This window comes from Orycteropus afer, unplaced genomic scaffold (genome assembly GCF_000298275.1).
Source record: "Orycteropus afer afer isolate SDZICR_OR568_19922 unplaced genomic scaffold, OryAfe1.0 scaffold00087, whole genome shotgun sequence".
Taxonomy (NCBI): Eukaryota; Metazoa; Chordata; class Mammalia; order Tubulidentata; family Orycteropodidae; genus Orycteropus; species Orycteropus afer.
In genome coordinates this window covers 3,291,559-3,305,528 of record NW_006921674.1, presented here as the reverse complement: position 1 = coordinate 3,305,528, position 13,970 = coordinate 3,291,559, and the positions used below count along the sequence as shown (strand labels likewise).

Below are 13,970 nucleotides of genomic sequence, written 5' to 3'. Positions count from 1 at the left end.
CTTAGCCACTATGCTACCAGAGCTCCCTATAAATTACTTCGCTCTGAAAAATTTTTTGAGTGTCCTGACTTAGATTTTTGCTAAGCTGAGTGTATGACTTCAAGCTATGTCTTTTTTTCTGTTTCTTTTTAAAAAATATATGATAGCCTTATAACGAACTGCAAAATCATTTTGGGTTGGTGATATGTAGACCTGAAAATTTGGGATAAAATTCGCCTTATGCAGAATTGAGGACCTTCTTTGTTTTGTTCCCTTGTTGATTTTTGACTTAGTAGGAGATAGTTCTGTATTCCGTCCTTTTGTGTCAGTCTCAGAGCCTACCATAGAATATACATACACTCACTCCTCACTTGTCGACCTGGTTAAGTTCCAAAGACAGACTTGTTACATAAAAATGGAGAATGACTACATCATTACATAACTACCAAACCACTGAGAATTGTGGCCTAGCCAATTTGACACATAACCTTAGCCATCACAATCAGTGTTATCTTCACCTCATTACTGTAAGATGTATGTCATTAATGCACAAAATTGTCAGAAATGCAAAATATTGGACAGCAAGAACATCAATAAGTAAGAGTAGGTATACTACTACAGTGTCGCCCATTTATTTATTAGAAATTAGGAAGAGGTAACTGACTACCTTTGTGTGAAAAGATTAGAATAAAATGGAAATACAGCAATTAAAAAACTTTGAGAACTGGAACCTGTTTAAAATATATTAGGGTTGAGATTTCATATCCATTTGAGGGCAAGAGGGTAGCCGCTGACACTTTGCTCTTTATTTACCTTGCCAGTTCCAAACTGGGGGCACTCTGCTGTTTACTTGTAGCGGTGCAAGACTGATAGTGGAAAGCTCAAAACTGTCAATAAAATCCCACCCCAGATGAAGACATCTGAGGTCTTAAATGTAGCTCAGCAATTTCTGAGAAGTCAGAGTTAATCCATCAGTAATTTCCTCAGCTTTCTTTCTCTTTAAATTATGTTTCTATTTTTCTCATTTTCCATATCCCATAGTTTTTTGTTTCTATACATTTCCTTTGGGGTATGTTCTTCTCTCTTGTACCATTCTTCCTCTTCTAATTTTGTTATTGAAATTCTAGCCATGATCCTTCTGTGACCAACTCCACCTTTCCTGTCTTCCCAAGTAGACTTGATCTCCCTCATGTTACTTCATCTATATTTCTCTTAGGAGCTCTGGTAGCATAGTGTTTAAAGCATTGGGCTGCTAACCAGAAGGTCGGTGATTAGAACCCACCAGCCACTCCGAGGAAGGAAGATGAGGCAGTCTGTTTCTATAAAGATTTACAGCCTTGCAAACCGTTTGGAGCAGTTTCTGTCGTAAAAGGTCTCTATGAGTTGGAACCAATTCAGTGGCAATGGGTTTTGTTTGTTTGTTTTGGTGTTTCTCTTATGGCATTTTTCATAGGTTTTCCTGTCTTACAATTTTTGTGTATTTGACATGCCCCCCACTCAATGGTAGTGACCATGTCTTCCCTTCCTCATATAGTATTTTGAACAAAACAACATTTACTAAGTGTGTATCAGGCACTGGACTGGGAAATGAGATAAATAGTTTAAAGAGCTTTTCCAGTGTAGGAGATGGCATATATTAAATAAGTATTTTTGCAATTTAATTTTATAAACCTAGCTAATAGTACATAATGTATTTTTTAATGTTCCTAAATGAGTCAAGTTGCTTTTTAAGTATAAAGGCACTTTTTAAAAATATATATTAGAATAATTTCACCCCTTCTTCCCCTTTTTAAGGCATAATATATATGTAGAAATAAAAGAAGTAAATACACAAGGATTTTTGTACTGGTTACCTTTGGGTAATGGGATTATCATTACAATAATATTTTTGTATATTTCCGGTTGTTAGTAAATATATAGAATGTTTATAGTCAGGAAAAAGATTGTTTTTCTGCAAAGCAACTATGTATTTAAATATTTCCAAATTTTTTACTTAAGAAACTTTTTTCTCTTTATGTTTCCTGTTTGTATATTTAACACAGACACACAAATATTCTTTACTGAAACTTAAAAAAAGCAGGAGTCTGATATGGCAGTAAAACAAATGTATCGCTTCTGCTTTCTGTGAACTCATTTAACTTAAAAGTCTTCAGCAAAGGGTTTTAACCATTGTACCAGGGGATATAAGGATAGATGATGCATTTTTGGTTGGTAGGTCCCTGCTCTTTGTAAGTAATGCCTGTGTGACACCCGCAAGTGATATGAATCATTTCAGATGTCAGTGGTAATGGCAGTGCCTCTTACGGATATATTAATGTTAGTTAGGAAGTGAGTTCTTCTCACATTGCTGTCATACTTTAGTTTTCCACCTACTAGAGAAATGAGAACAAGACAGCATTATTTAAAATATTGCTAAATGAACATTGTGTTTCTTTATGATTGATTCTTGTATTTCCTTTTACAACAGAAGATTAATGTTGCTGTTTGTTGTTCTTGGAAGTGATTATTGGTTGAGTTTTTAAAAACATCAATATACTCTCCCGTAAGCATATTTTTGTTTTCCTTCAGAACTTGAATTTTAAACTTTTTGTTTTATGAAAATGACTTCGAGTTTCATTTCTTAAAAGGGAATAAAATATATAAGTTTATGTAATAAATGTACCACTGTTGTTTGGACAAGTGCTTATATAGTTTATTGGATGATCTCCTTTTGAATTAGCTTTTCAGGAAAAAAGACCTCAGTAGCAGTAGGACAGCCTAGTGGAAATTATATACCTGCTTTTAATTGCTTTATTAAACAAAGGATATTCATTTGTTAAGCTTTACTAATAAGCAAATGTGGCAACTGACAAACTCCTAGCATAAAGAAAATCATAATATATTTCAAATAGTAACGAAGTCCTCTTCTCTTCTTTCAGAATCACAGTTTAAACTCATTTTTTTTGTTTATAGAGTCCCTGGGTGGTGCAAGCAGTTAATATGCTTGGCTGCTAACTAAAAGGGTAGACATTCAAGTCCACCCAGAGGTACCTTGGAAGAAAGGCCTGGCACTCTACTTCTGAAAAATCAGCCATTGAAAACCCTATGGAGACCACAACGACAGGAAAAAAAAAAAAAAAAAAAAGAGTACTTGCTGAGGTTACTTATGTATAACCAAAAACCTCATGTGATTTGGTTTCTTGGTTTGGAGTTTTAGGGTCTTGGTTTCTGAGGACATCCTAGTTAATGGGACTAATAGCATGTTTAGTGTGTTCTCTACATCCTAGTTCGTTGTATAGAGCCTGTGGTCTTAAAATTTTAAAAATGGCCATCCAAGGCACAGCAGATGTTCTCATTTGCCTGGAACAAAAAAGAAGGGAGAGTGAGGAATAGAAGGAGGAAATGGAATGAGTGGATTTGCATGAACAGCTGCCTTCTTTGCTGTGAGACCAAAAGAACTGGATGGTTCCTGGCTACCATTACTGAACTTTGATCAAAGATTTTATAGAAGAATTCTGACTAAAAGGAAGAAAATGAGGAACAGAATTCCAATTTTCATGTACTTCTGATTTTCTGGAGCCATGGAGGCTAGATGAATGCCTGAAACTATTGCCTTGAGATAATCTTTAAACCTTAAACCAGAAAATGCCCTTGAAGTCTTCTTAAAATTAAACAGTAGTTTAGCTTAACTAGTAAAAAAAAAAAAAGTCTGCCTTGAACATTATGCTCTTTCAAGATCTATCCATATGGGATCAAATTGACAACAGGAACTCGAAAGATTATATAAGAAACTTAAGAGACAGTGAGTTTATATTAATGGGGGAGGAACAACTCAGAAAAGGAGGGTAAGAATGGTTGCAGCTCAAAAACTATAATCTATGTCACTGAGTTGTACATGTAGAAACTGTTAGATGGGTGTATGTTTTGCTGTGTATAGTCTCAGCAACGATGACAAAATAAGTAAAACTTAGGAAAAAAAGCCCTATGAAGCACGCTTGTGCTCTGATACACATAGTGTTGCCATGAGTCAGAATCACCGCAATAACAACTGGTTTTATTTGTTTACATTGAATAAGAAGAGAATCAAAATAATATAGTGTATTTTTATTGCTATTACCATCTTTTGAAAGATGGAAAAGTTGAAGATCAAGGAGGTTAAATGATGGCTCCAACGTGTACAGCTAATTTTATTTTTCTATTAGTTAAATTTAATTATACTGTTCATTGTTGAAAACTAGATTGAGAAAGCCTGTAAAATTATATGTAAAATAAAAATATAGAGAAATAAGATTGTCTAGAAAATAAAAGTAGAGTAGCATGATGAAGCCTGGGGAAAAGTTAGTATACAAATAAAAGCATAATTTATAATCTTACACTGTTCTAAAGTTGGATTGTAAATTTGTCTCTAGCATCCTAGCAGCCAAAGCAAAAAGGGAAATCTGATTAGTTTCAAAATTCAATCTATATATTCATATGATACATAAATTACATACTGTGTGTATGAGTGTATACTTATATAGTTATAGGGTGTGTGTGTGTGTGTATGTTTAGTCTTATGTGTATATTTACATATGCGTGTACAGTTACATATGAGTACCAGCTGCTCAGGAAATTCATGTTTTTCTTGGCTCAGCGCTCTGAGAGAAATTTAACTGTTCAGTGATATAGGTGACTTAACATAGGTCTTTTGACTCCTATTATATGTTTCCTCCTACAACCTTGTTTACCTTGGCCCTATCTGCTTTAAATATACTTTTTTTTTTCTGTTGGAATGATAAATTTTTCAGGTTAGAAGATAGCCATAACTGCTCTTTCTGTTTTTCTTTGTTAGGAATTCTTGTTAAATCATGGGCACAAATCTTTGCCACCTCTAAAGCCCAAAAATTACTATTCCGGATCATAGATTGTTTGCTGCTCCCACATACAGTGTTACAGCAAGAAAAGGAGCTGCCTGCAGCTATGTTGACAGCGATTCAGAAGAGTCTTCCTTTGTATCTCCAGGTATAGTAAATGTGTCTGCTTAAAAATAAATATTTTTTTTGAAATTTTGCCTTAAAACATCGTTGACTAAAGGAGATTTAAAAGCTGCTTGTAATTTCAAATGGTACATCCGCTGAACAATCTTTGAATTCTTTTGTGTTTGCCTCTGAAAACAAAGATGAAAAAGGCAAAGTCTCTGCCCTGAAGGAGCCTATGGTCTAAAGGAAGCCGACTAACACAGACACTTAGGGTAGTGTGCTGTTTTTCTTAAGAGGCCTCGGCTATCTATTAACTAGACTGGGAATGAGGAGATAGATGTGAGAGAGAAGACCTGTAGAAGATATTAGGTGTAAAAGCGAAGTGGGTAGGAGTTGGAGGGAAGTTCCTGTCTGAGGGAACAGTATATGCAAAGGTGTGAGCATTAAGAAAATATGACACATTGGAGAAAAGCAAATCATTCTGGTGTAGGTGGAGGTGGGTATTCATTTGGGAGGAGCAACACAGTGGAGGGCTTTATATGCCTTACAGGTGAGTTTGGACTCATTCTTTTGCTTGGAGACTGTAGGTAAATTTTGCGTGAAAAATGATTGATTGAGCTTGTTTTACATTCAATGTAATGTGTACATTTAGTTTCACTCCCCATTTACCATGTCCAACCCTAACCAAGTCTCCTCCCCTCCCTATGCTGTAACCCTCCCCCTATGCCCCTCATATTTATGTACTCCTGTTTGTCCTATATTTACTCAATTTGAATGTTGGTGCTCTGGTGTCCTGTGGTCTATTGTTCTAAGGGATGTATTACCATAGAGTATGTGGGTGCATCTTCTTGGGTTGAGTGGTTTGCATGTACGTCTTGTTAACTATTGGGCGAGAGCCAGTCCCTGGGAGTGCATTTTATTCCAGGTGCAGAATGTATTCCAGGGCCATAGTATTAGGGGTCTCACCAGATTTCATCTGACCAGTAATTCTGGTCATTACTGAGTTTTTGGAATTTTTTCCACATTTTCTCTCCCACTCTATCCAGGATCTCCAGATTTGATTCTTTCCTGAGTGGTTGGCATTGGTAGCCAGGCACCATCTAGTTCTTCAGGTCTCAAGGGCCATCGTGTCCTATGGCTAATTGCTTCTAAATGCCCTTTATCTGTGACCACCATGATAACATTAGGAAATGGGAGGACACTGAATTGTGCACATAAGAGATAGACAGCAGATGCTAATACCAACCAATGTGTCCACAATACTGCATTGCCATTAACACCAAACACCAGGCTACAGATAAACATATAAACACCTAAGATGATCAGACGGGGGTCAGTAAACAGAAGTATACTCTAGACCAAGGATAGATTCAGCTGAGGCTAATCTTTCACAGATACAAGTGATACAAAATACCCACAGTCCTTACAGAAACAATAGAAGACAGACATAGAGTAATCCCTCACAGACAACCAGACACTATGGGAGACAGATCCAATAAATCTACCGTCTCAGGACCATAGTCCTGGGGGACACCAGACTCAATTGACACAACAAAATACATAAAAGCCTTGCTCCACATCCTACATTGGTGAGTAGCGACTGGGGTCTTAAAAACCTTCAAGCCGCCATCTAAGATGCAGCTAATAATGGTCTCCTAGTGTTAGAAGCGAAGAACGTAAAAAAAAAAAAAAAAAGAGCATTTGGAAGCAATCACATATTCATTTTAGAAAGATGATTCTGGTGGCACCATCTAAGATAGTTCGTGTGGAAGTTAGATTGGGTACTTGTAGGGCAGTGAGTAAGTCATTGCAGTAACCATTATCTGAAGGTTTTGAACTAAGAGCAGAATTCAGGCCATTCAGGAGTGCTCATCAAAAAGACTTGCTGAGTGAGTTTTTTGGAGGAACAGATGGGTATGAAATACTTCCTAGATTTCAGAATAGCTGACCTGTAGATAGAATTCCTGGTAGTTAAGCACTCTGCAGCTAACTGAAAGTTTGTGGTTCAAACCCATCAGCTGCTCCCTGGCAAAAAGATGTGCCAGTTGGCTTCCTTAAAGACTACAGCTTTGGAATCCCTATGAGCCAGTTCTACTCTGTTCTGCAGGGTTGCTGTGAGTTGGAGTTGACTCCACAGCAATGATTTTGTTTTATTTCACTTGAGATAGTAGTGCTGCTAACTGAAATGGAGAATTTTAGAGATGCAGGGAGGATGAAAGTAAGAATTGATTTTTGAACAGCTTTAGTTTGAGGTGGTATGAAATACCTAGGTAACTACGTCTAGTAGGCATTTAGAAAGAATGTTCTTGATTATTCATTAGTGTGTGATACTGAAGATAAGTAGTTTTTAAGTTGGGCTTTAGCAAGGGAAGTTGAGGAGGAAGGGAAGAATGGATTTTGATTAGGTAATAAGCAGTCTCTTTCACAAATGGATTTTTTTTTAGCAGAATTTGAAGATTTTTGAGAAATTTTAAGTATACATTTTAATTTTGCATCCATAACATACTTTAAAACAAACTTTATTTTGTCTACTTGTGAAAGATAAAGATGGTGGCAGCCCCAGCACAGCCTAGCCTGCTAATCTTACAGAAGGGGGGAAGGATGGAGGGAGTTGTGGGCAACAGGAAAGTCTAGAGTGTTTGCTCCCTGTGGCCCTCTTAAAGCCATACAACCCATTTAGTAAGAATTCTTAGACTTCGAAAGTGGTAAATTTTAAAAATGTGATGAATGACCTTATTAGCACAATTGATTTGGAGCTGTATCTTTAATTTTTTCAAGATGCCCAAGTCTCTTCAGAATTTTCGAACAATATCCATTGATTACTTTATCTTTCTTGATTTAATGTGCTATTCTTTAAACAACAGTGTTCAAAATAAGAAGGAGATAGGGAGACAGGAGTCCATTGTTTATTTTATTATTTTATTTTTTCCAGATTTTTGCTACTTTCAATTGCCAGTGTTTTGATAGCTCTATGGTATTTTTTCACTACAAATAAACTTTAAAAATTTCTTGTTGGGTAAATAATTTAAATGCATTGATTAACAGGTATTTCTAATTATTTCTCTGGTATTATAATTATATTTAGGAAAATGGAATATTTAGTAATATTGAAAGGAAAACATTTCTATTTTTCAGGGTATTGATTTAATTGTTTAAGTATTAAATGCTATAATCCATATGAAAATACTTCCTTAACTGTATATAAATGGGAGGAATTAAATCTTTAGTTATATAAAAAGACACTATGACCTCTGTGTGACCTTGATGAAGCTTCCATACCCTAAGGGAGCTCTGGTGGCGTAGTGCGTAAAGCATTTTGACTGCTAACCAGAAGGCTGGTGATTCAAACCCACTAGCCACTCTCCGGAAGGAAGGTTGGGCAATCTACTTCCATAGTGATACCACCTCAGAAACTCAAGGAGGGAACACTATGAGTTGGATCCAACTCCACAGGAATGGTTGCGCTTGCGTTGGTTCCATACCCTAAAGATACTGCTTGGTTAGATATGCAGCATATTTTTTACCTAAGCTCAGCACTCCCTAAGGTTCGTATAAGCATTATCTATTGTTGATGTGAGGTGTCCTTGTTGACTGTGATAATTTTTAATTTCTTATATGAATATGAATGTTGGGGACTATGTTGGTAAGTTCCTAAATATTGTTTATTGTTTAAAACTTTGCTTCTTATTTTTTTCTTTCTCTACTGTAGGGCATGTGTATCGTATGTTGCCAGTCTCAAAATTCAAATACCTACTTGAATCAATTGCTTGGAAATGTTATTGAGCAGTATATTGGGCGGTTTCTTCCAGCTTCACCGCATGGTTTAGGTGTTGAACAACATCCTGTTTTATTGGGGTTGAAAAAGTCAGCCACTATTCCACCAATGTCGTCTCTAAAGAAATGCATTGTGCAAGTCATAAGGTACATCTACATATTAAAAATAGGTGGGATGTCCAGTTTATTAATCTTTGTTAAAAAGTAACAGAGCAACATTTCAAGAATATTGACAACATTTACAATACTAGTAGTGTTAGAAACATTTTTTTTTCCTGCTAAAACATTATCTAAGAACTGAGTAAAATGACATCTGCTCATGACAGCCTGAGGTGTTTTTTAGATTGCTTCTGTTTCCTTTTCTTAGATATTGTTTTTATTATGTATGTCCTGAAGACATACAGTAATTATATTTTATAAAATAAATATACAAATAGATACAAAAATGAACACTAAAAAAGAAAAGCAGTATGAACTCCTATTTTGTTCATCTAATCTTTGTCTTAATAGCTCAGTTTTCCAATTAGGCAAATGAATGAATATAACTTCTTAGGTTTTCTACTAAACTCCATACCCTTTTAACTACAACTTTAGAAGGTTCAGTAATAGACATTATCTTTTCTTTGTCCTCATGTAGTATTTAGCTTCATATAACATTACTTTCTAATTTGTGATATTCTAATCTAGGATTGGTTTTCTGACTTTGTTAATAATCTGATAATATTATGACCAGATAATAGCCATCTCTTCTCATTATAGAATTCCATATCTAAAATCCCTTCTATCTTCTGACCTTTTTATTTTGCTAGAGTCCTGTTACTCAGGTTTGAGAGCTTTATCTTCTTTAATCCCTTTCCTTTGCCCTCCTTTGGCAAATGATTGTTTCCTTCCCTTTTTACATCTCCCTTTCCTTAGAGTCCTGTTACTCAGGTTTGAGAGCTTTATCTTCTTTAATCCCTTTCCTTTGCCCTCCTTTGGCAAATGATTGTTTCCTTCCCTTTTTATATCTCCCTTTCCTTATCACCTTACATCTAGACTGTTGCTAGAGTCTATGGACCACTTTCACCATCAATAGTCTTTTCTTCCAGTCCAGCCTACAGTACACCCCTACATTGCTTTTCCTAAATCACTGTCCAATTATGACAGTCCCTTTTGCCTATGGAATAAATTCTGTATTCTTTAGTTCTCCATGATCTGTCACCTCCCTTTTCTAAATGTATTAAATATAGGGTCATATACAAACTCTAGGGAGACTGGTTTAGTTATTGCCCCTCCAAAATGCTTTGTGCTTTTCTGTATGACAGCTTTGTTCATACTATTTATTTTATTAAAATGCTATCCCTCTGAGCTAAATTCTGCCCTTACTGTACCTGATATCTCAGTGACCATAATGTTTCTTTCCTGCTTCTTAAGTTTTGTTCTCTGAGACTCAATTTGCAGAATCATAATTTTTTTTTTTGCCTTGTCTCTATCTGAATTCCCAATAAGATTGTTGTAATCTATCACTGTGTTCAAGACATCGCACAGGTAGTTTTAGTATAAACCAAAGGACAAGTACTAAAGTGAAATTAAATCCTTAAAGTCATAAAACTGTTTAGCCCTGGAGTTTAGGATTCTGGCTACATTAATTGACTTTCTTATTAAATGTTGTTATGGTTGTATGACATCCAATGAATTCTGACTCATAGCTACCCTGTAGGAGAGAGTAGAACTGCCCTATATGGTTGTCTTGGCTGTAGTCCTTACAGGAGCAGATGGCCAGGTCTTTCTCCCACAGAACTACTGGGTAGGTTTGAACTGCCAACCTTTCTTAGCAGCCATGCACTTAACCATTTCACCACCAGGTCTCTTTTACCATTAACTAAACCAAAAACCAAACTCACTGCCATCGAGTCGACCCCCACTGGGTTTATGAGGCAGTAAATCTTTACAGAAGTAAATTGCCCCATCTTTCTTCCCTGGAGGGGCCAGTGGCTTTGAACAACCAATCTTCTGCTTAGCAGTCAAATGCCTTAGGCACTATGCCACCAGAGCATTAAAAAGCATACAATAAAAAAATGTTCTTTTTTTTATTTGTATGGCCCATGATCATCTCTCTCTCTCTCTCTCTCTCTCTCTCTCGTCTCTTTCTCGCTCGCTCGCTCTCTGGTTCAATCTCAGTCTCACTGTCACTGCCATCGAGTCTACTGGACTCATAGCAATCCCTCCTTGGATTTCTCAGGGGAGCTCCCGTAGCATAGTGCCTAAGGCACTTGACTGCTAACCAGAGGCTAGCGGTTCAAACCCACCAGCCACTCCTCGGAAGGAAGACAGGGCAATCTACTTCCATAGGGATACTGCCTCGGAAACCCAAGGAGGGGTCGCTATGAGTTGGGTCCGACTCGATGGCACATAACAACAACAACAATATCTCTATGAAAGTAGATTGCCCAGTCTGCCTTCTGAAGAGTGACTGGTCGTTTGAACAGCTCTCAAAAGAGAGAGAGGAGATCAGGCTTACTATATTAGAAAAAAACAAATTAACAATAAGCTTCTTCATTTCCTGTTTTGATTTTATTAATTTTAAAACCATGTTGCTTTAAATTTGGATTGTTTCTGTACTGTGTTTTGTTCCTAAGACCACGTCAAAAGAACATGCAGTCATTGCTTCTGGAATCTTAGGTGTGAAAGTAGCATGGTAAAACATACATACTCTTCTTTTTGAATTGCATTTTATTTTGAGAGTAAATCTTTTTAGTATCTTTAAAATATATGACATTTGGTTCTCTTCTATTGAAACTTTAAACCAAATAAAAAACAAAATTTTGCTTATTTTCAGGAAGTCCTATTTTCATTTTAAAGGATCCTCACCCCCACCTCGCTTAGCATCCATTTTGGCCTTTATTCTCCAACTCTCCAAGGAAACTAACACAGACATTTATGATGTTGAACTACTCCTCCCTGATGTCTTAAAATGCTTGGTATTGGTCAATGAACCCCAAGGTTAGTTTGTATGTATGTTACTTCACATTTATCATCCTTTTTTGTTCACAAGTTAAACTATTCTTGCCTATTAGTTAAATCGATAGTTACAGAAGTATGTGGTTATTTTACATTTGTTTGTTTATACCATGATAAGGAAGGATAATTGAAGTTGAACATTAAAAAAAAAAATGGTTAAAAATGTCTATGTTTCAATTTAGTTTGGGTTGTGTTTCATCTGAGAGTAAATACAGTTGACCCTTGAACAGTGAGGTTAGGGGTATCAGTCCCTCTCTCCAAGGTGAAAATGTACATATAACTTCTGACTCCCCAAAAATTTAACTACTAATAGGCTACTGTTGACCAGAAACTTTACCAATAAAATAAAAAGCCCTGATCATAAACCCGATTACATTTGAACAAAAACAGGAAGAGATAGAGTTAGTCTGTCCCTTCCTGCCTTAAATCCTGGTGCTTACTTGTCTTCTTTACTAATAAATGTCCTTTGTGACATTTTTTCTCATAATAGGGTACTTTCTTCTGCATTAAAGACCTGTACATTTATGATAGGTATCCTTTCTCAGTGATTTTCTTAATGGCATCTGGGAACTCATCTGCTACCTATTGGTTGTCAAAAGCTGCTTCTCCTATTATCTTGACATATTTTCTTTTAAAGCCAAATCGTTTTCTAAAATTATCAGAGCATCCTTTGCTGATACTAAAATTTTCAACTTTACATCCTTTGCCTTACTTTTGCTTTAAGTTATCATATAATGACTTTGCTTTCATCTTGAGTCTTATTAGAGTCTATAGGTATGCCTTTCTTATAGCAATCTGCACCCACATAAAAGCTACATTTTCAATACGAGATGAAATACTTCACAAAAAGTGCAAGGTTTTTGTGCCTGGTGGTGCAGTTGCAATGGCTTCACAAATTTTCTTCTTTGTTTTTTTTTTTTTACAATGGTCCTGCAGCTGGATTCGTTTATCTTGAAATGGCAGGCAACCACAGCTCCAGACCTCAATTTGTGGTACATAGCAAGCAGTTCAACTTTTTCATCATTTTTTACTGCAGTAAGCAATTTACTGGACAGAGAAACTGGTCATGTGGAGATGATTAGCATCACACAGCAATTTAAGTGGAAACTCAACAACAGTTGGGCTCACCATAATAGCAGTAAGAGGTGGCTATGAGTACAATATGTACTACAGGTAATTTTATGCAGTTGTGATTTAATACTGCATCTTTATATTTGCTTACATTTCTCTCAACTGAAAATGACACCATGTAGCTCTGGTGGCATAGTACCTAAGTCATTTGACTACTAACCAGAAGGCTGGCAGTTCAAACCCACCAGCCACTTCTCGGAAGGAAGGTTGGGCAACCTGCTTCCGTAGTTGATATCACCTCAGAAACCCAAGGAGGGATTGCTATGAGTCAGATCCGACTCCAAGGGTATGAGTTTGGTTTTGGTTTTGGTATGGTCTGTAAGTGTATGTGTGCATAAATTGTAAATTTTAACTTTTTATAATAGATTTGTGTATATTTTGTGTGTTTTCTTTTTTCACTGCCGTTGATTTGGATCCAACTCATAGCGACCCCTCCTTGGGCTTCCGGGGCAGTATCACTATGGAAGTAGATTGCCCAACCTTCCTTCCATCTGCCCTCCAAGGAGCAGCTGGTGGGTTTGAACCGCCAGCCTTCTGGTTAGCAGACAAATGCCTTAGGCACTACACCACCAGAGATCCTATATATTTTATGGTCGTAAATGCTAAAATAGGCTAATATCTGTATATATTTCATGCATTCATGACATATTTAACTTCTTTTTAATTTTTTCAGTATATCTAGGCTACATGGTTCATCTGTGAGATTTTTCAAAGTGTTGTAAATCTCCAAAAAAATTTCCCAGTACATTTGTTGAAAAAGAAATCTGCATAAAATAAAAATCCCAGACAAACAAAACTGAGGGAATTTGTGGCTAGTTGGTCTGTCTTGAATGAAATGGTTAAAGAAGTTTTTCAGAGAGAAGGAAAATGGTATAGATCAGAACTCAGATTGCATAAAGAGAAAGAGTATTGAAGAATAAATGAAAGTGAGATAAAATCTTTCATTTTTCTTACTCTTAATTGAGCTAATAGATAATTGGTCAAAATATTCTATTAGCAATATGTTGTATGATTATACCATTATGGGTAAGTGAAATAAATGACAGCATGTTAAAAGGGAAAGGAGTGAGGCAGTGGGAATACTCTACTCTAAGCTACCTTCATGAGCCATGAAGTGATACAGTGTCATTTGAAAGTGTACTTAAATTA

General features: G+C 36.2%; 1 protein-coding gene across 1 annotated transcript in view; it reads left to right on the top strand.

Moving 5' to 3' along the window:
• MMS22L (MMS22 like, DNA repair protein) overlaps positions 1-13,970 on the top strand; it is a 191,066-nt gene that overhangs the window by 163,571 nt on the left and 13,525 nt on the right. Inside the window, exons 19-22 of the mRNA XM_042781136.1 lie at positions 4,790-4,959; positions 8,626-8,837; positions 11,311-11,367; positions 11,509-11,672. Of these exons, the coding sequence (XP_042637070.1) occupies positions 4,790-4,959; positions 8,626-8,837; positions 11,311-11,367; positions 11,509-11,672 (603 nt within the window). The remainder of the gene's footprint in view (positions 1-4,789; positions 4,960-8,625; positions 8,838-11,310; positions 11,368-11,508; positions 11,673-13,970) is intronic.